We start from the raw sequence: 26,166 nt of genomic DNA, 5'->3' as shown, positions 1-26,166 counted from the left end.
AAGCGGCCGTCCAGTTTGTCTCCAAGCTTCTTGCACAGGGATCACAGTTTATCTTAAGAGAGCCTGTGTACTGTCGGAGAGTCACGGTTGTTGGAAAGTCCCTTACCACGCTAGACAAAACTCCGAAATCACTCAACGTCAAGCCATGAGTACCAGTTTTGCCTTTTATTTGAATTTTTTAAAAAGATTTATTCATTTATCTATCTATCTATCTATTTATTTATTTATTCTAAAAAGAGAGGGAGAGAGTGAGTGAGTGGGGAGAGGGGCAGAAGGAGAGGGAGACAGATCCATAAGCAGACTCCTCGCTGAGCTCGGGATTCCGCCACCAAGACCCTCCTCTAGGAGGAGAAACCAGTGAGTAGTGAAGAAGGTGTTTTAAGGAGGAGGGAGAGAAAAACTGTATGGAGTGCTGCTGAAATGTCAAGTATGATAGTTTCGAAATGATAGATTTGACAGAATTTTGACAGAAGTAATCGGTGGCTTTTGAGGATAGTTTCTTTTAGAGCAAAAAAAGTGGTAGGGGGGAAAAAAGCTGCATTAGCTCAGGGTTCAACAGAGAATGAGCAACAACCCTTCTGAGGAGTTTTGTTACAAGCAACAGGACACTAGCTCAGGAGTGATGTTGAAAGGAGTTTTGCTTGCTTGCTTGTTTATGGTGAGGGATGTTCCCGTCTGCTTATCTTATTAGAAATCATCCAGCACAGAGGGAAACCTGAGGATGCGGGATGGAGAGGGGGCATTTTGGGGAGTAATGTCCTTCAGGCTCAAAGAAAGCATAAATATCTACTATCAGACAGAAACAGGACTGTGAACATGTCACTCACTGTAACAGGAGGGCAGGTAAAGTACATGGGTAAATATGCAGGTCGGTGGACATATTTCTCTTCTTAAGGATGAGAGAGAGAGAGAGCGCATGTGCATGTGTGCAAGGTGAGGGAGGGGTAGAGGCAGAGAATCTCAAGCAGACTCCCAGGAGAGCCAGGAGCTGGACATGGGGCTCGATCCCAGGACCCTGAGATCATGACCTAAGATGAAATCAAGAGTTGGACGCTTAACCAACAGCCACCCAGGCCCTCCTGGAAATTCTCTTTTGAATGCTTCTATTTCCCCAAAGAATAAGTCAAGTTATTAGCTGAGAGTAGAGAATATGAGAAGATGCTGTGGAGGTATAATAAAAGAATGCATGTAGTGGTCATTGCAATGGCGAGGGTTGGCCAGTTTTTTGGGAAAGGGCCAGAGTGTCCATATTCCAGGATTCGTAGGCAACATGGTCTCTCGGGCCACTACCCAGTTCTGCAGTTTTAGTACAAAAGCAGCAGATATGATAGGTGGGTGAAAGAGCACAGCTGTGTTCCAGTAACACTTCACTTACAAAAACTGGGAGTCAACTGTGGTTTGCTGCCTCCCAACCTGGAAGGAAACAGGACAAGGGAAGTAGTATAAGATGGTCAAGCACTACTAATGGCCCACTTGATTTTATTTTTAGATCCCTTTACCATACTAGCCATGCTCCTTGGAGCATGTTTCTGTTTCTTGGGATTTTAATGGAGCCCATTACCTGATGTAATGCTAAATACATGGGCTGATCTTGAAGAGGCACTTTTAATCAATACTAGAGAGGTACAAGAGGATCAGTGGTGTTAAATATCCTCCTTCAAACTAAAAAGGCAAGGAAACTAGGGAGGAGGATTCCTATATTACAAATGATTAACATCCTTTAAAAGCTCTGACACTTAGAGGAATAAATTTCTGTTATCTAAAAAATTCATTGATGTCGGCCAGCTAGAATTTCTTCTCTCTCCATCCATGTCATCCTGACAGCATTTAACATACTGTCCTGCGAGCCTAGAGAGGAGGTTCGTGACCCTGCAACCTTAGGACCTGCCCTGTGGTTGTTTATTTCGCAGTGTGATGGATTAGTCCTAATCTCTCCGTGCTCCCCAGTGGGGTGCCCTGTATAACAGAGTGTGTGTGGGGGCGGGGGCTGGGGCCAGGAAGGGGGATACGTAGGAGGAACTAAACAGGCATGAGACTGAGCCTGTTCCTCCTCACCAGCACAGGTTTCAGAGTTAACTGGGCTAAGCTCCCATGTGTTCTGATTTGGAGACGGTCTTTCCATGGTATGTATATGGGAGACAGATCCATGCACATTCTTTGTTTTTTTTTAAAGATTTTATTTATTTATTTTTTTATTTTTAAAAGATTTTATTTATTTATTTGACAGATCACAAGTAGGCAGAGAGGCAGGCAGGGAGAGGAGGAAGCAGACTCCCCGCTGAGCAGAGAGCCCAATGCGGGGCTCGATCCTAGGACACTGGGATCATGACCTGAGCTGAAGGCAGAGACTTTAACCCACTGAGCTACCCAGGTGCCCCAGATGTTTTTTTATTTTAGAGAGACAGAGAGAGTGTGTGTACGTGGGGGGAGAGGCAGAGGAAGAGGGAGAAAAAATCTCAAGCAGACTCCAGGCTCAGCCCGGAGCCCAATGTAGGGCTTGACCTCACAACTCAAGGTCATGACCTGAGCCAAAACCAAGAATCGGAAGCCTAAGCAACTGAGCTACATAGGTACCCCATCATATACATTTTTAAAAAATAACTGATATCATTAGCAAAAAGACGGTGGGACTGAGTAGTGAAAACTTAAGACACCTTAACTGTTTTTTTGGTTTCTGTGGGAACATGATGGTTAAGTAACAATAAACATTCTTTAGATCATATGCTTAGGATTCTAAATATAGACTCTTCTTTAATGAGGAAACATATTTTTATTAGAACAAGGTACTTGGGTGCACAAATTATGTATTTTAAACACAAAATGCTATTACTTTTAAGAATGGATTTCAGAGCAATTGTTTCATATTTATAATTAAAACATCTTGTAATTAAAAAAGGAATATTACAGTCTTGAATTTTCTGGTTTCTGCATGATTTCTAGATGTCTTTTTATAAGATAATCAATTCTACAGCACTCCTTACATAACAACCATCAAAAAAAGGCTTTCCAGGAGGGTTATGAATGCTTCTTCATTCCCTAGAGAACTTGAAGCCCAGAGAGATGCCCATACATCCTAAATAGTTTCTAAGACAGTCCTCTGAGGAAGCACCGTGCTCAGCCAGATGTTCTCTGGGGGTCCCTTTCACAGCTCTGTAATTTAGTGATTTAATTTGAAAAACCCATGAATTTATTAATACATTTTGGGAGCTTTGTTATGGCAGGAGAAGCAAGATAAGTAACAGCCCTTGATCTAGACTTTCACTTCTTGAACTACTTAATTTGTCTATACAAAATTAATTATAAACAGTTTACCTAACACTGCTAAGCCAGAAAAAAAATAAAAGATTAATCTGGAACTGTCAGAAGAGTTATTTAAGAGCCTCATTTCAAGGTCTGCTTTGAAAAAAAAAAAATCTCTGTAATGTATAATTAAAGCTATTCATATGATTTTCAGTGTTTGAGGAGAGCAATGTTGTGAATGTAAATTAAAGTCTGTTTCTTTTATAAACGGAGTCATAAAAATGTTGGGTCCATTCTTTCTGTGGTTAAATGGTGCTTGGACAGGATTCCCTTAGGAACACTACAAGGATGATATATGAAACACCTTCATGACAAAAGGTGAAAGAGCACATTTCGTGTATGAAAACACTGTTTGCATTATCTTCACTTTAAAAACCACTTTCTCTAAAACACTTAGGTAAAATATCATGCAAAAAGAGAAGGAAAACTAGAACAAAAGAGCCCACGTTTCAAGTAAGCACTTTTGTAGTAACAGAATGCTACTTAATACAGGTTCATGGTATTTGGATAAATTCTTATTTATTACTAAATAGAGTCACTTCTTTAACAATTCAATCTCACACAGAAATTTGTAAAGTAAATTAGAAAATTCAAATGATGAAACACTGATAGGATGGGAAGATATATTATTTGACTCAACTGTATGCACATACTCCCTAAGCAACAAATATTAAGAATCCCTTCCAGCGGTGGTGGGGTTATGGACATTGGGGATGGTGTGTGATATGATGAGTGCTGTGAAGTGTGTAAACCTGGCGATTCACAGACCTATACCGCTGAGGCTAATAATACATTATATGTTTATTAAAAAAAAAAAAAAAATTAAAAAAAAAAAGGAATCCCTTCCAGGAAAATTCTGAACACAATTCACACTAAATAATAATAAATTAGATATAATATTAATAGCAAATATATAAAAATAATACATTAAAACATATAACATATCAATAATATAACATAATATGGGGGCGCCTGGGTGGCCCAGTTGGTTGAGTGACTGCCTTCGGCTCAGGTCATGGTCTTGGAGTCCTGGGATCGAGTCCCACATCGGGCTCCCTGCTCAGCAGGGAATCTGCTTCTCCCTCTGACCTCTCCCTTCTCATGCTCTCTCTCAAATAGATAGATAAAACCTTTTAAAAAATTAAAAATAGGGATGCCCGGGTGGCTCAGTTGGTTAAGCGGCTGCCTTTGGCTCAGGTCATGATCCCAGTGTCCTGGGATCGAGTCCCATATCGGGCTCCTTGCTCAGCGGGGAGCCCGCTTCTCCCTCTGCCTCTAGCCTGCCACTCTGTCTGCCTGTGCTTGCGCTCTAACAAATAAATTAAAAAATCTTAAAAAGAAAAATTAAAAATAATAACATAACGTAATATGTAATATATACTAGAATATATCATATGGAAATTATAGAATAATAATATTTATACTATATTAAATATAATAATAAATTATAAATTAATAATAATAATAATAAATAGCTATTTTATTTTGTAGGGCACCAAGTATTCATTTTCTCAAATTTCTTCAGAGAGGAAAAGAAACTATGAAAAATTTCCTCTTGGATGGGCTACAAAAATATACCCCTTCCTTGAGGGAAAGGGCCACGTGGCGTCCACAGTGAAAAGTGCATGTGATGGGGAGCGTGAGGCAGGTTTACTCCCGCCCAGGGCATCACTAGGACAGGCCTCAGACACCATGCTGGGGCATCACAGAGCCTGAGAGTCATTCAGGGACTCCTGGCCCCTCCCTGTCCAGGTAAGGCACCAACTTCAGGAAGGCTCACTTCTCGGATCCTCCTCCTTTCTGTAATTGCATTTTGGTCAGACAGAACCATCCTATATAAACACTGTATGAAGCTCCATCCTGCCAGAGCAGAGTGGGAGGAGGGAAGGAGGCAGAAGCCATAATTACATGGAATTTATAATTGCTGTTTCCCTCAAATATTTTCTTAATCTATTATACTTACATAATTTGCTCTTCTGATAAAACTAAAAAATGCACTGCCATACATTTACATAGCTGATGAAGTAAAAGGTTTATGTATTTCAAATACTTGATTCCCTGAACATTCATATTGGAGTAGGGAGGACACTAATATTTTGTCTTGTTTGGACCTGAAATTTCAGCTCAGGTCTGTAAACATTACTTTCCGCACTGCTAAGCAGGGCAGCAAAGTTGACAAATGATAAAGAAGAAGAAAAAAGCAAATTCTAATAGATTCCAACATAAAGGATTTTAAATGATCATCTATTTTCTATGATCACGATCACAGCCTTAAATAACAGCTTTCTTCCATGTATTAAAAAAGAAGTCACACTTTGGTTACTGATAATCAATTACTTTATACAATTAACAGTTATCATCACTTAATATTAAAATGATTGATACAAATGGAGGCTAGGAGACATGAAAATAATTACTGAATCAGTGGTCAATGGACGCCTGAAGCAAAGGAAGAATTTACAAAGTTCAATATGTTATAAATTACTCATTAAAGATCACATTAAGGGCCCTGAATTAGAACCTGGCAAAAATTCTACATTTTTAAAAAAATTTACAATATTATTTATTCAAGGAGAGAGTGTGGGACAGAGGGAGAGAGAGTCTCAAATAGACTCCCCACTGAGAACAGAGCCCAATGTGAGCTTCAATACATGACCGTGAGATCATGACCTGAGCCAAAACTGAGAACTGGATGCTCAACCAACCAGGCACTGCAAAAATTATATATATATATGTATAGATATATATCTATCTATATATAAAATTATATATATATAATATATATATTTATATATATATATAAATGTAAAATCTATATATAAAAATATATATATATAGATATATATCTATATATAGATATATATATATAATTTAAAAGATTTGTTTGAGAGGGAGAGCTGGGAGAGGGGCAGAGGGAGAGGGAGAAAGAATCCCAAGCAGATCCCACACTGAGTGCAGGGCCCAACATGGGGTTGAATCCTACGATCCTGAGATCACGACCTGAGCCAAAATCACAAGCTGGATGCTCCACCAACTGAGCCACCCAGGTGCCCCCCAAATTTTACACATTTTGATTAAAAAATTCTCTAATCCTTTAGTCCTATATAAAGAGTGATAAATGAGTGGCGCCTGGGTGGCTCCGTGGGTTAAAGCCTCTGCCTTCGGCTCAGGTCATGATCCCAGGGTCCTGGGATCGAGTCCCGCATTGGGCTCTCTGCTCAGCGGGGAGCCTGCTTCCTCCTCTCTCTTTGCTTGCTTCTCTGCCTGCTTGTGATCTGTCAAATAAATAAATAAAATCTTAAAAAAAAAAAAGAGTGATAAATGAGTGTAGAACGTTTATGTATGTGAAGACAGCATAATGTTAGAGAGTAATACTGCCAGCAAGCCAGACACCTTTGATATTCAAACCGAAAAGCAATGTGACAGATGATCACAACCATGGCAGTAACTCACAGAGATTAACTTCTCTGAGTACTTACTATGTGCTGGGCACTGTTCTGCCTCACACATCTTCATCTAACCCTTAAAACAACCCAACCATGACCCCCATTTTACAGATGTTAGAAAGGCAGGTTAGCACAAGTATTAAAAGCCAGGTTGTCTGGTGGTGGGTATTAAGGAGGGCGTGTATTGCATGGAACACTGGGTGTGGTACATAAACAATGAATCTCGAACACTGGGGAAAAAAAATTTTTAAAAGCCAGGGTGTCAGAGCTGAACCGCCTGGGTTTGATTCCTGGCCCTGGCACATACCAGTGCATCTGTAAAGCGGTGGTAAATCAAGGGCTTGTTGTGCAGGGAATAAAACAAAGTGCTTTGGAGAGCGCCTACTGCATGTAACAGTCTACCCAAATTTCAGTACTATGACAGAAGAGGGCTCCAAGGTCAGGAGAGAACACATTGCCCAGGCTCCAGCGGCAGAGCCAGGAGGCCATCCGGCCCTGAAGGCTTCACTCTGGACCTCAGACATGCTGCCTCTGAAACTCTCACATGCTGGTATGTCCTACACTGTCTCATGTCAGCCCCCAGACCACCTACTTCACAGAGATGAAAACCCCGCATGCCGGTCACCTGCAGGGACTTGGCTGCTGAGGGCACCATGGTGATGAAGTCACTGATGTCACCCTGCAGGAACACCTGTGCTTAGACACTGAAGAACTCATGTAAGGACACAGGCTGTGCAGAAGAAGGGCTGGGAGGCAAACCCAAGTCTACATGCTCGCTCCACTCCCCCCACACATCCCTGCATTAAAACAGGGAGTTTCTCAGGCAGAAAAGATATTTTTAGGGAGAAAAGGAAGAAAGGAGGGAACATCTGAGGAGAGAATTAGAGTTTTCAGGAGGGGGGAAATGTGTCTAGGAGATCCCATCTCTCCATCTTAACCCTTTACACATCCAAAGTTTTCAACAGCCCCAGGGCATTTTTCCCAGAGCAATGTATTTCTGCGGTTGGGGAAGGAGTGAGAAATCAATTTCTGCCTGCTTAAAATATTCTGCGGAGTGAAGACCGCAACAATGTGAAATACCAGCGAGCCCAGCATACAGATGCTCTATCTGTTATGTGTGTGTACACCAAACATCAAAATAATATGTTCTAGAGTCAACGTAGACACCCATCGGCACACACAAACATTTATTTCTATTCTGAGGGCAAAACTCTCAAAGTTTTCTCTGAGCTCACCCTCCATGACTTGAACCGCTGAGGATGCTAACTCCAGAGCATTTGGAAAGATAGCCTGCAGAATCGAAAATTGACAAAACTGATGCTTGTCCTGTGGCAGGAGGTCATGCTTTCTCAGACGAGTCAGAGGAGGTGACAGCTCCCTGCCTTCCTCCACAGCCTAGGCCTGTCACCCACAGTTAGGCCCCCAGTGAACTTAATTCCTGCCTTTCAAACCTAAATTGAAACCATTTCTGATCGAATTATGGATTCACTGGCTTTGTCTGCTTTCATTTCGAACCTCGGTACCTCCTGTATATGTACACTCGTGGCAAAGCTGAAGAAAACCACAGAAAACCACAGAATCTTGAAAAGCCAGGTCTGTGTATCCTCCTGAGACACAAATACGATTCCCTTACGACAGACTTTTGCCCACAGAGTAAGCTCAAAACAAGTAAAGAACAACAACGTATGTTTAGAAATACCTGTCTCACTAATAATTTATGACTTAAGAAACCTTTGAGAGAGTCTGGAATACATTTAGTGGGGGAAATCCCTGCCCACATTTGCTTGAAAGCCTGAAAGGCGATTTCAGTATAAGTTTGGTGATGGCAGAATTTTCAGTATCTCCACAGCAAAACGCTCCCAACAGTTCCTTCCTTCAACTTACTGAACTAGTGCAGCCTGTGCCATCTTGATTGAAAAAGCTAATGTAATTATTCTGACCAGAACCAATAGATTTAGAGCTGGAAAGGAAGTATAATGGGTCAGCCACGCCAAGAATCTTTAAATGCTCTGATCTACACCAAGTTAGCATTTGAGAACGCTAGGGTGTACGTGGTGAGGCCACAGTGCTGTTTGGAGATGAGATGCTGGTCAAAGCATATCTGTGCTGTGAATTAGATGGTGGGTGTTGGCAGAGAATCTTTGGCAGGCAAGGCATCACACGTCCATCCGTGTGGCCCAGCCCTGCCTGTCCTGCTGTCAGCCAGCCCATTCTTCTCTGCTGTCTCCAGGGGGTGGGCTGCTCTAGGGTGGTCTCTCTTAGCTCTTTAATTATTTCCTTGCTTTCTCTGGAAAGTGGAGGATGTCTGCCCCTCTGTCCCTTCCTCATGAGTCAAATTACAAATATAATTAACAATTTAGGATCCTTCCTGTGAAATGCCTCTCTATCAAAAATAAGCACTTTGTTCCCAGGAATACCACTCTTTCCAGAACACAGAAGGTTGTATCTGTATCATCTGCAAACCCCTGCCTTATGTCAGCATTCCCAGTGCAGAAGACAGGCGTCATGAGAGAAGGCCACAGAACTGATCATACCTGAGAATCTGGGACACCTCTAGCTTCTGTCCCAATCACGTGTTTGTCACCGTTTTCTTCCTCTTGTTCGATTGCTTTAAACAAAAAAAAGAGAAACAATGTTAAAAAATGTAGTATCCTTAAGAAAACAGTTTCAGATCATTCTCTTTCAGATGGTAATTTGGCAGGAAAAAATAATGCCAGGTAGAGTCACAAAATGTAAATATCAGCACTATTTTTTTTTTCTTAAGTATTTGGGTGAAAGTTTAACTAACCACAGGGAGCACTTTTCATGTACATTATCTTGTTTATTAAATCAAGGGCAGTGGAAAAGTTTGCTCTCATTTCTTCTCTTCACCTAAATCCACCCCGACATCAGCATGTCAGTACTGGGCTTCAGCCAAGGGGGAATTGGGGTGTAGTCGAAAGCTTTGGTCAAGTTTATCTGAGAACATTTTTTTTTTTTAAATAAAGTGGGGGTTTTTGGCTGGTAGTTTATGGTCACATATAAAGAAAGCATAATATTGTCTATTCAGACCACTTCAGTGCATCATTATTATAAAATTCCAAACTCTGGAATCTCAAATCGACCTCTTCTTATTTTCCCCAGCATCTCCCTATCCAAGTCCTTGTCACCCTTTCCATGTGAGTGCAATCATTTCCTAACACAAAGCTCTTAATTCCTCTAATACAATCCAGCTGGGGCACCACCGCTTAAATAATCAGTCTCCAAAAACAAACAGAGTGCCATGCTTTGGCCTATGTATCGCTTATCTTATCAAGTATGAATTCCCTGTTCATCACGAAAGGTCTTCCTTGAATTCTCTAGCTTCCTCCTAATCTCCAACTTCACAATGACATTCTATACAACCCTGATCCAGGCAGAGGGATTTAATTATTTTACTCTTGGTACAGTTTGCTCTTTCACTTTCAAAATATTTACTGAGTGTCGACTATGTGCCTGGCATGGGGGCTACTCCTGGAAAAAGGCAGGTGAGCTCCGACTTTATGATGAATTACACATCCTAGCTGGGAAGACAGTCACTGCACACCTACTACTGTAACAAACAATAATAATCATAATAATTTTAAAATATATAATAATATGTATAATATATTATATATTATATATATTATATATAATATATAATAACATATAATAATTTAAAATATAATATAATTTAATTTAAAAATAATATAATACTAATTTAAAAATAAGATGATCATGATAAATGGGGATATGACAGAAAACAAACTGGGGGTTGGCCACTTCTGGTGGTGGCATAGTGGGGAGATGGTGCTTCCCTGAAGAAGTGACAGTTGTGCTGCTACCTCAAGGTTGAGATGGAGCCACCCATGGCATGGGAGAGTGACAGGAGCTAGAGAGAACATGGACCACTCTGCAAATTCAGATATAAGCCTAAGAACAGAGGAAAGCACTAAGGACTTTTAAATTGGGAATCACATGATTTGATGCATATTTTCAAGAGTTCCTTTAGCTTCATTGTGGAGAACAGCCTCGAGAGAAGCAAGAGAGGAAGCAGGGAGACCAGTTTTTTGCTGACATCCTGACCAGAAATGATGATGACTCAGGCCAGGGAGGTGGAGATACAGAGAGCTCTGGAGTTGAATTTTTAGGCAAAATGGACACCCCTTGCCAATGAACTGAAGATGGCTGGGGGTCAGGGTAGATGAGGATAAGAAGCAATCAAGCACGACTCCTAAGTAGAAGAAATTATTCCTTGCATCTGCCATGCCATTTTTTTCTTTTGCTCTCTCCATCAAAAGCAGGGCAAAAACATTACCAATCTTTCTGACAGTGAAGTCACGCACCGTAGTTATGGGTTCGGTTCGTAATGTTTTGTAGACATTCAAATATTGTGCTCTCTGCTCTGTACTTTTTTTAGAGTAGCATTTCATGTACCTCTGGCTTTTGTATGCCTTTTATGCCTACTGTGTATTACTTGGCATGAAGTGCATCTAAATTGCTGGGTACGCAGTACGAGCTCTGTAAAAACCAGCAGATGAGCAGTTCCTCCCCGAGTGCCCCAAACGGTACAACATGACTACCCCTACTTACAGAAACAACTGCTTTCATAACCATTTATGAAAAAGAGGGAAGGGAAATTCTTCTTTTAAACACCATGAATAACTAGGATAACTCCCATCACTGAGCATCTATAGGCCAGGCAGGAACAGCGGAAGTGGACAGAAGCTTCTCTTCTATTTTCAGCAAAAAGTTTCATTAATGTTTGTTCAAAGGGGGTCCCCTGTTGCTACTGTTGCCCGATTATGAGAAAACTTAAGAAGAAAGAAAAACTCCCATGATTTCTCTGAAAAACTAGAAACAAGAATGCCAAGAGAAAAATACAGAATAACATTTTAAATTCCACTTAAAAATGCAATGGCTCAGGGCACCCAGGGGGTTCAGTCAGTTGGGCATCTGACTCTTGATTTCAGCTCAGGTCTTGATCTCAGTGTTGTGAGTTCAAGCCCTGCACTGCACTCCAAGCTAGGCATGGAACCTACTTTTTAAAAAAAAAAAAGCCTTGGCTACAGAGTTAGGAACTCTGTTTAACTAACTGAAATAAGTCTTTCCTCAGCCTGTAGTGGGGAGCATTCTCCTGGAGAGCAACTAACGTGGGACAAGTGTGCCCATATGAAGTGGGAACCGTATCTTGGTACTTCCTTTATGTTGTAATTTGAATTTTTGCTCTTTAAGGTTTTAATTTAGATGAAAATGAAGAAAATTGAATTTGGAATATTTTGCCAACTAAGTTCATGTTTTTATTTTAAATTTTTAAAGATTTATTTATTTATTTGACAGGGAGAGAGAGAGATCACAAGTAGGCAGAGGCAGGCAGAGAGAGAGAGAGAGGGAAGCAGGCTCCCTGCTGAGGAGAGAGCCCAATGTGGGGCTCTATCCTAGGACCCTGAGATCATGACCTGAGCCGAAAGCAGAGCTTTAACCCACTGAGCCACCCAGGTGCCCCTAATTTTTAATTTTTTAAGAGACATTTCATAGAATTTATTCAGGTTAATCCACTTCATTCAATAATCTGCCATATTGTTGTCATGTTAAGATTACTGCATTGCTATTTCTTTTTTGAGAGGACCATGCCTTTATTTGTTTCAAGTATTTTATTTGTTTATTTGACATAGAGAGACATAGCAAGAGAGGGACACAAGCAGGGGGAGTAGGAGAGGGAGAAGTGGGCTCCCTGCTAAGCAGGGAGCTTGATGCAGGGCTCAATCCCAGGACCCTGGGATCACGACCTGAACAGAAGGCAAATAACTAACAACTGAGCCCCCGAGGCATCCCAGGACTACACTTTTAAAAAATCTGGGTTGGGGCGCCTGGGTGGCTCAGTGGGTTAAAACCTTTGCCTTTGGCTCAGGTCATGATCCCAGGGTCCTGGGATGGAGCCCCACATTGAGTTCTCTGCTCGGCAGGGAGCCTGCTTCCCTTCCTCTCTCTGCCTGCCTCTCTGCTTACTTGTCGTCTCTGTTTGACAAATAAATAAAATCTTAAAAAAAAAAATCTGGGTTATATTTCCATGATGTCTAACTAAAAATCTCTAAAATCTTTTTCCTTACCAAAAGGTAATCCCTTCATCACAAGAGAAACAGGAAAACCGAGATTTAGTTGTAGAAAATGATCTCCATCAGAAACAATTCATAGTCCATAATCTTTCAGGATTGTACTCTTATTTGGGGCCTCTTTTGTAGGGGAGGGGGCTGTCTCTCATAAATGGTTTCTTAAAAGTGAGAACATGCCCTACTGCATCATAGAAGGAAAACAAGGTCTAGTTCCCAGACAACAGGCAGGTGGTCCTCCAGGAAAGGAACCCTAAGGGCTCCCAGGTGACATTCTGCCAAGGTCAGGGGACAGAGTCAGTGACCCTCCTACCCTCACCAGTCAGCAGTAAAAAGGTCTAACCAGCTGAGCAGGAGAGGTAGTAACTAGCTTCCAGTTAGAACTTCCACCTCTGGACTGTCTGTGTTTGAGGCTGGAGGGAGATGTTACAGAGTCTGGAGAAAATGACTAAAAATAGGCAAGTGTGGAAAAAGATACAGGTTTCTTATAGGGGGGAACCACAGAAAGGGGGCACCATCAGTCAAGGTTAGTGCTGTGCTTTCTTTGAGAACAGAATACACTGAGTGGGGTCCACAGTTTTCAGATAACAACTGGAATGATACTGAACAAGTGGAAAGTTAATTCAGAGTTTCCGTCCATGGTTCAGAAAACACTGACGGAACGCCTGTGTGCAAAGCAAAGGGACAGGCGCTGGAAAACGATCAAGCTGTCTAAGATGTGATCCTGACCAGAAGGAGCCATCTAGCAGGGGCCATCAGACCCCTGCACACCACAGAGTGCTGTCCTCGGGGCCACGTGGAGGAAAAGGCGGCTTCTGGCCAGCTGCATCAGGGACAGCACTCCTCCATCCTCTCCTCTTGGTACTCAGCGCATCTTCTGTGCCTCTAGGTTACTGTGTGGCCTGGCCCATTCCAGGCACGTGCTTATCTTCCTTATGTTTCTTGGTGGTGTGAGAAAGGGAAGTTTGAGAGGATAAGATCCGGCCTCACAGGTGCCTGGTGTGTGTGTGGAAGTGATGTATGGTGGAAGTGTTGCTCTGTCTTGGTTCAGAAAGGTGGGGAAAATTGGGGGAAAGGAGAGCTCAGACAGGGTGGTAAGGGTATGGTGTCTTAGAAGGTGCGAGCAAAGTCATACCAACAAGCAGTTTAAGTACACAGCTTCAACCAGACGACAGAAAGAGCACCAACACTGCCAAGGATCTCAAAAAGGCAGCTGGAAGCCCTTGGCCAAATAGGTGAGTCTGCAGAACTGGGAAGCTTAAATCCTTTCCTGTTTTTGGTCAAGCTCAACCAGAGCATATGAAAGAATATCGAATAAGTAGAGGGTCTTCAATTTCCGGAAAGTAGAAAGATCAAGTAAACTCAGCATTCCCCAGCATTCCCCTCCCCCACCCCCAAAACAGTGAAGTTGAATGTCAAAAGTGCAGAGAAAGTTTTTGAATACCTTCTTTGAGTGTGTTTTTGGCCTTTGGGTCTATAAGCAATCAAGATGGAGAGAGATGCTATCTCAAAGAGGAAAGTCTGTAGGAACCAGAGCAGCTGAGCCGTCCATCCATGTTGCTTTTAGACTTACACAAAACCATGGCTAACAAGGACTCTCCCACATCGATCATCCAGGCAAGCCAGTGGCCACTGTGTAGGAGGCTGTGATGATGGTCCACCAAGTCCTAAGTGAACAGACACAGGGACCCACGGCTCTGACAAGGGATACTTTGAGGCCAGGAGACAACCTAGCTCGGCTAAGTCATAGTAACTGTGAAGGGGCAAGGACGCAAAAGCAGGACCGTGTGAGCAGAAACCATCCTGTCCATGTTTTTTTTTTTTTTTTAAAGATTTTATTTGTTTATTTGAAACAACATTCTGGCACCTAGGCATGAACTATTTCACATTACACTACAACAGGGACATGCACGACAATAAAAAACAGTTTCAGGATTGAGAGCAAGCACTATGTTTTTAAGGTTTAGGCATAATTCTTTGTACATATAAATAGAAACAAAGGAGACAGGGATTAGCATCAAAACATAGTGGGAGAAAGACTCCGTCCTCTACTTCTGGCTTACCCCCAAACAATACTACATTTCTTGTCACATCTCTGAAGACCTCAAAATTAGTTGACCAGCCCTAAGGTTGGATTCACAGAGCGAGAACTGTACACACAAGCAAGTTCAGCAAGGATGTGGCAAAGGGAACTCGGCAATCCGTCTCAGTCTGCTCAAGGGAGACTCTCAACGTTCTGGGAGGCTCTTATCTGCAGCCCTTGTCCTGAAGCAGGACAAGAGTGTGGTCTCCTCCAATACACAAATAACATCATTTTCTTAGAAATACTGAAAAAGTATGATTCCAAAAAGTAAAATTCCAAGTATGTTAGCCGGAAGTTCACATACACTACTTGGAAAAAAAAATATACTGATGCTGGGCTTCTGAGGATTTATGATCACCCCGGGATGCCTCATGTATGAAATATGCAGTCAGTCACGTAAGAAAGAGTGTTCTAGTGACCCCTGGATACGAAGACAAATGTCAAGGAATACATACAAACACGATCTCTCCCTTCATGCCTCCTCGTGGTGTGCTTCATGTGCTAGGAGGAGGAGGAAGCAGTTACTCAGAGTTTTGAGCTGAATTTTCTTTTATCTGATCAGAGTAAGAGTAGGCTGGGGAAAAATCCCTACATAAATATTGATTCTGGGACAGTTCCCTCTGGCGGAACACGTACACAGGAATGACAGCTTCTGGGACTGAGGGAGGCACGGAGCCACCCTCTCTGCCAACACAAACCATCTCCTTATCTCTCAGCACAGAGTCCAAAAGCAAGAAAAGGCCTTTGAAAATAACTTAACCACAACAAAAGTCATAAGCACAAGATCTAAAGCATGTATTTTGAGCAGTGAACATGAGAGCCCGCATGAGAACTAAGTATATCTGTGGATTAATTAGCACGAATTCACAGAAGAGTACTTAGTTTAAATGTCTCTATTTGTAAGTTAGCCAAGAGCTGTTCAAGATGAGCTACTGGAGACAGCCTCCAAGATTTTAGGGCTTGCCTTACTATATCCCTTCTGTGTTACCTTCAGAACAGGTTTTCTCTCCTCATGACTTCCGAGGACAATCGATTGCTAAGAAAACTTAGTAACTCTACTAATATTATTACTTAACTGCAAAGAAGGCTGATGTCCTTTCAAAAAATGCTCATTTAATCTCTGATCCATTTTGCAAAGATATGAAAGAGCCGTACTCACAGAATATTAAACAGAATGATCATTATGCACTGGGTGACTATACTTAAAAGTGTTCTTTATAAACTAACCAAACTATTCTTTTCTTTCTTTTTTTTTTTTAATTGACAAGCCCACCCAAAATTTCACTACAGATAGAAATTCAGCATTTCAAGTTTTAATGTGAGAAACCAGCACAGTCCAGAAAAAGAATTCACTGAGTACTTGCCAAGAATTAAAATTTGGGCAATTTTTACAGAGAGAGAATTTTCATGAAGGGTCTCATTCTGATGTCCACACGCCCCGAAGACGGGGACAGGTAAAATCCTCCCAATTCTAGAGATGACGTTAAGTAACCTGCACCAGCCCTCCCTGTATGACATATGTTATCTGTGATGGTTCAAGTCTGGGTCTGTCATGGACAGAATGGTACGGTGCTGGTCAGACCGCACACCAGCGAGTCTGTTCTTCTGGGTCCTGACCACCATTTCTAACGAAACACAACATGATACAATAGAAAGAACAGAAATGAAGTTTAAACATCACAATGCCTCCCCACTAGTAACATCGAGGATCTCTCACCATGTGGATGAGGCGTGTATCAGGTTGGGCTGCTTCGTGTGTTCAGTGGGTCGTGGACTTGACCATGCTAGAAAAACACAGAGGTGTTTCCAGGCCACAGGAGCAGAGCCCTGTTCCGCATTATCTACATAACCAGCTATTTTTTTGTACCATTCCTGGAGAAAGGCCCTAATATTTATTTTGGGAAGCCCCTCCCCAAGGCTCCATCCCCATTCGGCAGGCAGAGCGTTCCCCCAGAGGTGGCGTGCAAACGAGCTGGCAGCTAGAAATGCTGATCGAGTCTGTTTATTTTTGGTTACCAATATATAATCACAAATGCTTCAAACTGCTCCAATCTTTTCTAGGCTTTAAAACATAATTGGAAAAAAAGCAGTTACAGTCTTCATTTCATCGTCATATTTTTTTTAGTGTTAAAATTTGAAAAATATTGCTCAGCATTCCCCATCAAGATAGGCCAAATAGTATGACAAATCAGGCCCACCCAGAGCACTGTCTGAACTTCACGTGGAAAGCTGACCAGTGCCTATGACACCTCTGTCCCAACTGTCTTTCTTCAGTCCTCTGAGCTGAACTTGGGATTGCGGTTTTAAAACTCTCTGTTCTGGGTCCTTATCATCTTGGAAGCCTCTACAAATGCAAGTTTCCCACAGGCTCTCTCTTCTCTCTCTGCCTCTTTCCTCGGTGATCTTATCTGTTCCTATGGTTTCGATTTTCACAGTTATGCAGGTTATTCCCAGATCTGTGTCTCCATCTCGGTCCTCTTTTTGGAGCCCCAGATCCCATCTCCAGTTATACACCGAACATTTCCATGCTGCAGACCATCACACCCCTGCAAGGTACAAGCTGCTATCACAGAACAGGGGCATAGCCTCTGTCCTCTGCAGGGGGCAGGGGGAGGTAGGGGCACACAATGATCTGAAACCACAAGCATCATATCCACTGGATTTCACAAGCCTCTCCCTCCTCCTACAGAATTTTAGTTTATGTCACCACCAGGTGTCTTCATGTTCTTCTCTTCCTTCCCCTCTGCCCTCACATCGGCCTCTCAGTACACCCCATCACTTCCACCCCTGAAATGTCTCCATCCTCCCTCCTCTCTGCCATGGTCAGAGCTCAGGACTGCACCGCCTCTCCCCGGGGCCATGGGCACAGCCGCCCAGCCAGCCTCTCCTCCGGTTCATTCTCTCTTCCACATGGGTGCCAAGTTCCCCTTCCAAAAGGCAAGCCTGCTCACACTAGCTCCCCATCCCTTCAGAATCCCCATCACCTTCAGGTGCCTCTCCCCACCAGATGTGATAGTCTTACAGGGGCCTGAGTACCAAGTGAGGCCCCATCCCCGGCAACCTTGATGCAGGGGGGCACAGAAGGCTGTGCAGCTTTGAGAGCTTGGACACACCTGGGATCCCTACTTTGTGGAACATTCAGGTGGAAGCCTCAACCCAAGCCTGAAGTCCAGGCCCCTGTGGGTCTCAGACTCTCTCCCCAGATGCACCTCCCACATTTCTTTCTTTCTAGCCTGGACTGCCTTGTTCCTGCCTTCGACAGGGGATAATTTTCTTGTCCACTGCGCTCTCCACGTCTAACACCATCTCCTCGGTGACGATCCTTTTGAGTCCTCTCAAGACTCTAGGTTAAACGAGGTCCCCCCTCTTGGCCTAACAAAGTTCTTTTTCTGTACATGTACATTTTCTTATCTCAGTGTTTTAGACTTAGCAACACAAACCTCTGTCTTGACTAATCTACACCACGAGTGGGAGAGGGTATGTTTTCCTATTCTAAGGACCTGGAATCATTTCTACAACAGAGTGCTGCTAAGTAATTGTCTATTGAACTGACGAATAGGACCGATTCAGAAAGTAAAAATGTTAAGGCAGATACAAACACTTAATGTCACATCCAGTCTGGGGGAGAGGGTAAGATGACGGAAGAAGAGTCTTCGAGGAAAAGGTGGATTTTGGTGAGTGGATGAGGTGAGGGGAAGAAGGGCAGTCAAGGCAGAGAGCTGGTATCAACAGAGGTAAGGCAGACGTAAGCTAGGGATCTGACACGGGCCCAGCGAGCAGCACACGGTGTTGTGGAAATGCCAGAAAGCAAAGCCAGGAAAGTTAGCTGGGTTTCTATGTCAGGCTGAGGAGGCTCATTTAGCAGCAAGTGAGATGATGTGAGCAAAGAAACTATTATCATCCTTAAGCTAAATATGCCCAGCTCTTGCTTGAGCTGTTCTCCTTTGGACACGAGTTGTCACTGTGGGTGCTCCCATCTCCTCCTTCTCACGCCCTTCTGCTGGAGGTACTGGCAAGGCGGGCAGGAGGTCTGTGGCCACTGAGAGCAGGCTAATAATTTAATCCTTCTTTTTGCCAATGTTTGTTAAATATCTATTCAGTACTTTTTTAGTAGGGCTCGTGAGACACTTAGTTTGTATTACTAAAAGAACTTTCAATAATTTTTACTTAACTGTTGAATAAAAAATTAGTAATTTATTAAATCATTTTTCTTGCAATTTAGCAATTTGCTTCTTTTAAGTTGTGTCATTTGGTAATCTGACATTCTTTTTTTTTTTTTTTTAACTTTTATTTATTTATTTGACAGACAGAGATCACGAGTAGCAGAGAGGCAGGCAGAGAGAGAGGAGGAAGCAAGTTCCCTCCTGAGCAGAGAGCCCGACACAGGGCTGGAACCGAGGACCGGGGGATCATGACCCGAGCTGAAGGCAGAGGCTTTAACCCACTGAGCCACCCAGGAGCCCCTGATATTCTTTTTTGTTGTTGTTAAAGATTTTATTTATTTGAGAGAGTGTATACACACAGGAGCCAGGGGAGGAGCAGAGGGAGAAGAAGCAGACTCCCCATGAGCAGGGAGCCTGATGTGGGGCTTGATCCCAGGATCCTGGGATCATGACCTGAGCTGAACACAGACACTTAACTGACTGAGCCACCCAGGCATCCTTAACTGACATTCTTAATTCTGAATTAATTTTCCAACACACTTAACTAAAGAGAAAGGTCAGTTGTAGACATGGATAAAACCATGTTGCCCAAACCCAACAACACCCCATGCCTGACTTGGTTTCATAAGGACACTCACTGCCAACCAAAAGCTAGCAAGTCCCTAGGTTGGTGGGGCCACCTTGGTGGGCCTTCAGCAACATGTGATACGTTCACTGACAAAGTACTGATGGGCCACATTCAGACCCAGCAAGGAACATTCATCCATTACCAGTAGATACAACTAGCTTCCTGGCCAAAGTAGGATCCATTTACCATTTAACAGTTACTCAATTAATTTCATAGAGAAAACGGAGTTAAATCAGATCCTACTGATGTGTTAGGACAGGTGTACGGTTGGCCTTCTCCTTGATCCGATTCCAAGAGCTCTTATGATAATCCTCATTTCAGACATGAGACAACGGAGGCTGAGAGATGCTAACTAGCTGGGCCGGGATCACACACGAAGTCCGCGGAGGAGATGGTTAAGTACCTGGGTCTGACTCTTTACCTGCTCCCACACACCATGAAGACTTAAATTGTCCAAAAGGAACTGAACAGGAGTGAGACTGAAAACAGAGGAAAACAGGAGGTTTACTGTAAACAGTCTAGGCGAGAACTGACATGAATTTCCTATGAGGAATTCAGTCTATAAAAATTAAGAGTCCTAATGACTTGCTCATTGTTAATTGCTCCCACATACCCCATGTACCCTCACCATGCTTCCCAAACCCTGGATCCAATAGAGAGAAGATAATACATGTTTGCTGCACAAAAGAAAGTATAGCTTGTACTAACATTTGAATATACAGGCACTGATGTTCTGGAAATCGACATCACTCAGATAACATAATAAATCTACAGTGAAGAGAAGAAACTCAGAGGCAGCTGAAAAACTGCCATCCCCCCCCCCCCCCAATCAGATGCTACATACTTGGGACCTGGGCTGCAGGTGGCTCAAGCCGGAGAAACACCAGCTCTGGACTGCTTCCCCCGCCTGCTGACTGCAGGGTTTAACCTGCCCTCAGGGAGAAAGTGTCCCCTTCAATTCTTATGCCTTGTCTTAGAGCCGAGACCCTTCAAAGTTCCCTTCCTTCACTTCATAATAGATTTTTACAGTGCTTTCTCTTGAGTAACATTTAATAGACGTCTAGTCAATGGAAAAGCTACTCAACAGAGAAAAATGATAACATCAAAAGAGCAGAGTGTGTCCTGTATGAAATCCTTTGATTAGATCATAAATATTTGTCCCATTTCCCAGAGTCGTAAGTACCTGAGCCCAGGAACCTGTCTGGTTGCCCTTCTTTTGAGGAAATATGCCAGAAAAACACAAGTTTCTTTTTAATGCCAAGACAGTGTGTACATGGTCAAACTAACCCTAGCTACAGTTTTTCTTCACCATTTCTGTTGGGATACAGAAAAGCTTTCAGTTTTTAAAAACCTTACAGAGATATGTTCTGGTGATGGGACAGGTTTAGGGCAATCTGTTATAACTGCATCTTAAAGATGTGGTATTTAGACACTCCAAGATGTTCATTCATTTAAAAGGACGTTAGTGAAGAGATGCCTGGGTGGCTCAGTAGGTGAACCGACTGACTCCTGATTTCTGTTCAGGTTCTGACCTCAGAGAGGTGAGATGGAGTCCCCAGTCCAGCTCCAAGCTGGGTGTGGAGTGTGTTTAAGATTCTCTCTCTCCCTGGCCTCTGCTCTTTCCCCTGCTACAAAAAATAGTAAAATAAAATAAAAAGTCCCCAGTGCACTTCTCTACTCCACACGTCTCTCAGGAATTAAAAATTTTAAAGATTTATCTCATCTGTTTTCTTAAATTCCACACCTGAGTAAACTCAGATAGTATTTATTTTTCTCTGATTTATTTTGCTTAGCAGAATACATTCTCGCTCCATCCACATCATTGCAAATGGCAAGATTTCATTCTTTTTGATGGCTGAGTAATATATATACTATATATATAAAAATATACCACATCTTCTTTAACCATTCGTTACTCAATGGACATTTGGGCTCTTTCATAGTTTTGCTATTATTGATAATGCTGCTATAAACTGGGGTATGTGTATCCCTTCGAATCTGTATTTTTGTATCCTTTGGGTAATAACTAGTATTGCAATTGCTAGATCATAGGGTAGCTCTATTTTTAACTTCTTGAGGAACCTCCATATTGTTTTTCTGAGTAACTGCACCAGTTTGCATTCCCACCAACCATGAAAGAGGGTTCCCTTTTTCTTCGCATCCTTGCCAACACCTGTTGTTTCTTGTGATGTTAATTTTAGCCATTCTGACAGGTGTGAGCTGGTATCTCATCATGCTTTGATTTAGATTTCCCTGATGATAAGCGATGCTCAGTATCTCTTCACATGGGGAGGGGGAAGAAAAGAGAAACTGAGAGAGAGACAGAGAGAAGGAAACAAACCGTAAGAGACTCTTACAGATAGGGAACAAACTGAGGGTTGACAGAGTGAGGTGGGTAGGGGATGGGCGAGAAGGGTGGTGCGTATGAGGGAGGGCACTTCCGATGAACACTGGGCGTTGTATGTACGTAATGAATCACCGAATTCTACTCCTGAAACCAACACTGCACTGTATGCTAACCAGAATTTAAATAAAAATTTGAAAAGGAAAAAAAAAGTAAAAGTTTTACCTCAGGGAATAAAAGAAAAGTAATTTCTGAGTCTAACTACGTGTCAATGTGGAGCTACATGCGTTAGGGCATCTCATTTAACTCCCCCGACTCCTAACAAGCCCCAGAGACATATGCCGTTAGTTCCATTTTGCAGAATAAGAAGATGAGCCTCTGGAAGCCACAAGTCATAGCAAGTGGGTAAGTTAGAACTGAACCTGTGTTTCTTTCTTTCTTTCTTTTTTTAAATTTATTTATTTGACAGACAGAGACCACAAGTAGGCAGAGAAAGAGGAGGAAGCAGGCTCCCTGCCGAACAGAGAGCCCGATGCAGAGCTCGATCCCAGGACCCTGGGACCATGACCTGAGCCGAAGGCAGAGACTTCAACCCACTGAGCCACCCAGGTGCCCCTGAACCTGCGTTTCTTGATTTGCTTTTCACTGCTACACAAATCCACCTTGAGGATTGTAAAAAAGAAAAAAACAACAGGTCATATCTACACTGACACTTCACTAAGGTTTTATGATAGACCAGCGATCTGCTTTTAAAAAATAACATTACAGCTTTCTGCCACACATGTGATGTTCCCAAGCTTTTTTTGTTCCTGAAATGTCAGTCATGCTACTGCTAAATCTTCCCATTGACATTACCGGGAAATTCTAAGACAGAGCAACCACCACCAATTCCCTAAGAGTCCCTCTGTTTGCAAATACAAGCGAAGACACCAACAGTTCAATCAATAGAGCAATCAATGGTGGGTATGCAGCTCAAGAGGGGGCAGGCAAAGATGTGAATTTTCCTTAACCCTCATCTAAGCTGTCCTGCTAGAATTTAAAGAAACTGCCTTTTATGACACATTTGGGGGGAAAAAAATACAGCATTGTTCCTACAGTCCTTCTCGTGTATGATCTTTGCCAAGTGGTATCACTTTCCCGAACCTCATATTCATTACTTGAAAAAGAGGGATAATCACTACCACCAAGCACCCCATAGGATGAGTATGTGGAAGAAAGGGGGGGCCTGAAGTGCTTGATTGAGGGTAGCTACCTTCTATTCCCAACACAGTAATGTGCTTTTTCCCTTTTTCACTTTTAGCCACGGATGGGGCCTTTCTCCTAATCAGACCCGCCCACCACTATTGGGGTAGAGTCCAAGATAAGGAACATAGAAACAAAGTAATTACTATCCATCTTCTGACACCCAAGCTAGAATTTTTCCTTGAAAGGGCGAAGTTTATAGAGAAATGTTACCTTCCTTTGCACATCAAGAACCAACTCTATAGGTTCCAAATCTGGAATAACGAAGCCACAGGTCTGTTCCCCTCAAGAAGTAGTCAGGAAGTAATGGGCTAGAAAAACTCAAGGCTGTCCTCAAGTTACTGCAAGGGGACTGTTGGGTTCAGGGGCCAGGGCAGTAGAGAGGCAGCGGAGACAAAAGGTAAGAGCTACGAGCCTCATCTTCCCTTGGTGGGCTTGGGCTCTGAAAGGTGAGCCCAGATAGATGGCTGAGTGAACCCTGAAGACAGGAACACAGTTTGAAATGCAGATTGCAACTTGACACGCAGAGGAGACTGTCAGTCTACCCTGAGCCTGAGGAGGCAGTCGACGTGCTCGTGGTGCATTCAGCAGTGAGCACAGTAAAGCTGACAGGCAAGAGGCAGATGGGGTCCAGAGCTTATTATTCCCGAGTTGATCCTCTTTACGAGGATGGGAAATGTGCAAAGACCCAAAAGCTTCTACATGCTCTGGGCTCAGATGCCAGCAAGGGAGCCCACCTTATAAAGGGCCACAGGCTGCAGGGAGTATGCAGCAGCAAAGCAGTGGGGTTTGCAGCCTCAGCAAGAGGCATCATAGGGCAAGGCAGCCAGAAAGACTCAGAGACCCTAACCCAGCTGAGATGTGGCTGGCATGGACACCTCTATAGAGACAAGAATAGCCCAGGAGCACTGTGGGATTCCAAAGACCCCCCCTCCCCCATGCCAGGGACTGAGTGATCCAAACAGGGATATTTCACCATCAGCCCAGGCAGGAGCAATATCCTGGATGGACCATGTATCACAAAAAAGAGTTCCAATCCAAAAGAGCTCAAATGTTGGTCCCTGGCGGGAGGTGGCAGCTCGCTGAGGACCACAGTGTCATGGTCTCAAGTAAAGAGCACAGCATTTCCTACTTTATTTAAGTGTGGAGAATAATTCTGAGACTCTGTTAATGACCACTTTAGAAGGTCAATGCAAGTACTTTAATGACTCACAAAATAAAATAATCTCCTAAGATTACCAGATAATAAAACCAAGCCAAAACACATGTGGGGGATAAAAAGGTTTTTGATACAGCTTGGCCTGTCAACCCAAACTATTTTTCATATCCATGCCAAAGGCACTGAGTCATATTTCCTCTCAAAGAGAAGTATATGTATTTTGAATTTTTATGCAAAAATGATAACTATCAGTAGTTTTATTTGTCTTTCTTCTTGAAATATCAAGAGAAGTATATGTATTTTGAATTTTCATGCAAAATTGATAACTATCAGTAGTTTTGTCTTTCTTCTTGAAATATCAAGAGAAGTATATGTATTTTGAATTTTCATGCAAAATTGATAACTATCAGTAGTTTTGTCTTTCTTCTTGAAATATCAAGAGAAGTATATGTATTTTGAATTTTCATGCAAAATTGATAACTATCAGTAGTTTTGTCTTTCTTCTTGAAATATCAAGAGAAGTATATGTATTTTGAATTTTCAAGCAAAATTGATAACTATCAGTAGTTTTGTCTTTCTTCTTGAAATATCAAGAGAAGTATATGTATTTTGAATTTTCATGCAAAATTGATAACTATCAGTAGTTTTATTTGTCTTTCTTCTTGAAATATCAAGGTAATAAAAAAAAACTGCACTTAGAGCAGGTCCTCTGCAAATTTCCTTGGAGGGTGCTGACCACCCATATAATGTCATCGTTTGATGAAACTGTCCATTTGGTTATAAGACTATTAATTAGCTATTACACGGGGGCCTAATGTTACCAACAAAACAAAGCAACTTCAGTAACTTGCACTTAGGTACAAATGCTAAGTGTGATTTCTACATCTGTCGTTAGTTTCAGAAATGAGTCTAAGAGGCCCCAAGGGTCCAAGATGCTCACTGTACGAACCCACAGCCCACGTGTCTGGTGCTAACACTGTGAAGCCCCATGATGGAATGTGCCCCTTCCCTGACAAGGCAGACACACACCACACACTGCCTGGGGACCACAGATGGTGGAGAAAATGCCCCCCTCCCCATATTCACTGTCAGCAACAGAGGCTCCCAGCCAGGGCTTACGGTCACTCTCCCAACTCCCTTAAAGACCCACATCTGAAGGGTGGTGAAGTTGGTTTTTTTGTTAATATGGGACAATTTTGTGTTTACTGTATACCGCCCCCTTTGGACAGAGGAAAATCATGTCTCCTTAGCTTCACCTTTGGAACTATGATTTAGAAATGGGCCTTCTAAACATATAACAACAAAACTAAAAATCAAAATGAAGAAAATAGGAATCTGTAAAACTGAGATGGCGACTGTATCCGTGATGCTTGGCTCTCTACCATCTGTTCCTCAGGATAGATACAAAGAACCCTCAATCTCACATTTCCCACAGTCATTTTTCTACCAGAAAACCATGACATGATAACGTGTAAACCTCCACTGATTTTAATAGTTCTTAAAGTGAATGCTTCACTTTTTTTCTTTTATGCTTTGTTTTTATTAAATGTTTGAATTTTCAAAAGATAGAAGGTAGCTGCTTTTTAGCAAAAGGGGAACCAGAGAAGCCCATCTGTTCTACCGACTTGGGAGGAGCCCACAATTTACAAGGACTGGCTTTACAAGGATGTGGCTTTGGCTCAGGGGCACTT

The 26,166-nt window shown here is 42.5% G+C and overlaps 1 protein-coding gene across 2 annotated transcripts in view; it reads right to left on the bottom strand.

The window, feature by feature from the left end:
* RAPGEF5 (Rap guanine nucleotide exchange factor 5) overlaps nt 1–26,166 on the bottom strand; it is a 220,618-nt gene that overhangs the window by 103,429 nt on the left and 91,023 nt on the right. For both annotated transcript variants that reach the window (XM_059396730.1, XM_059396731.1), the window contains exon 8: nt 9,281–9,354. In XM_059396730.1, the coding sequence (XP_059252713.1) occupies nt 9,281–9,354 (74 nt within the window). The remainder of the gene's footprint in view (nt 1–9,280; nt 9,355–26,166) is intronic.

The sequence above is a fragment of the Mustela nigripes genome, chromosome 4 (assembly GCF_022355385.1).
Source record: "Mustela nigripes isolate SB6536 chromosome 4, MUSNIG.SB6536, whole genome shotgun sequence".
NCBI lineage: Eukaryota > Metazoa > Chordata > Mammalia > Carnivora > Mustelidae > Mustela > Mustela nigripes.
The sequence above is the reverse complement of the archived record's forward strand: the minus strand, read 5'-3'. Positions and strand labels throughout refer to the sequence as shown.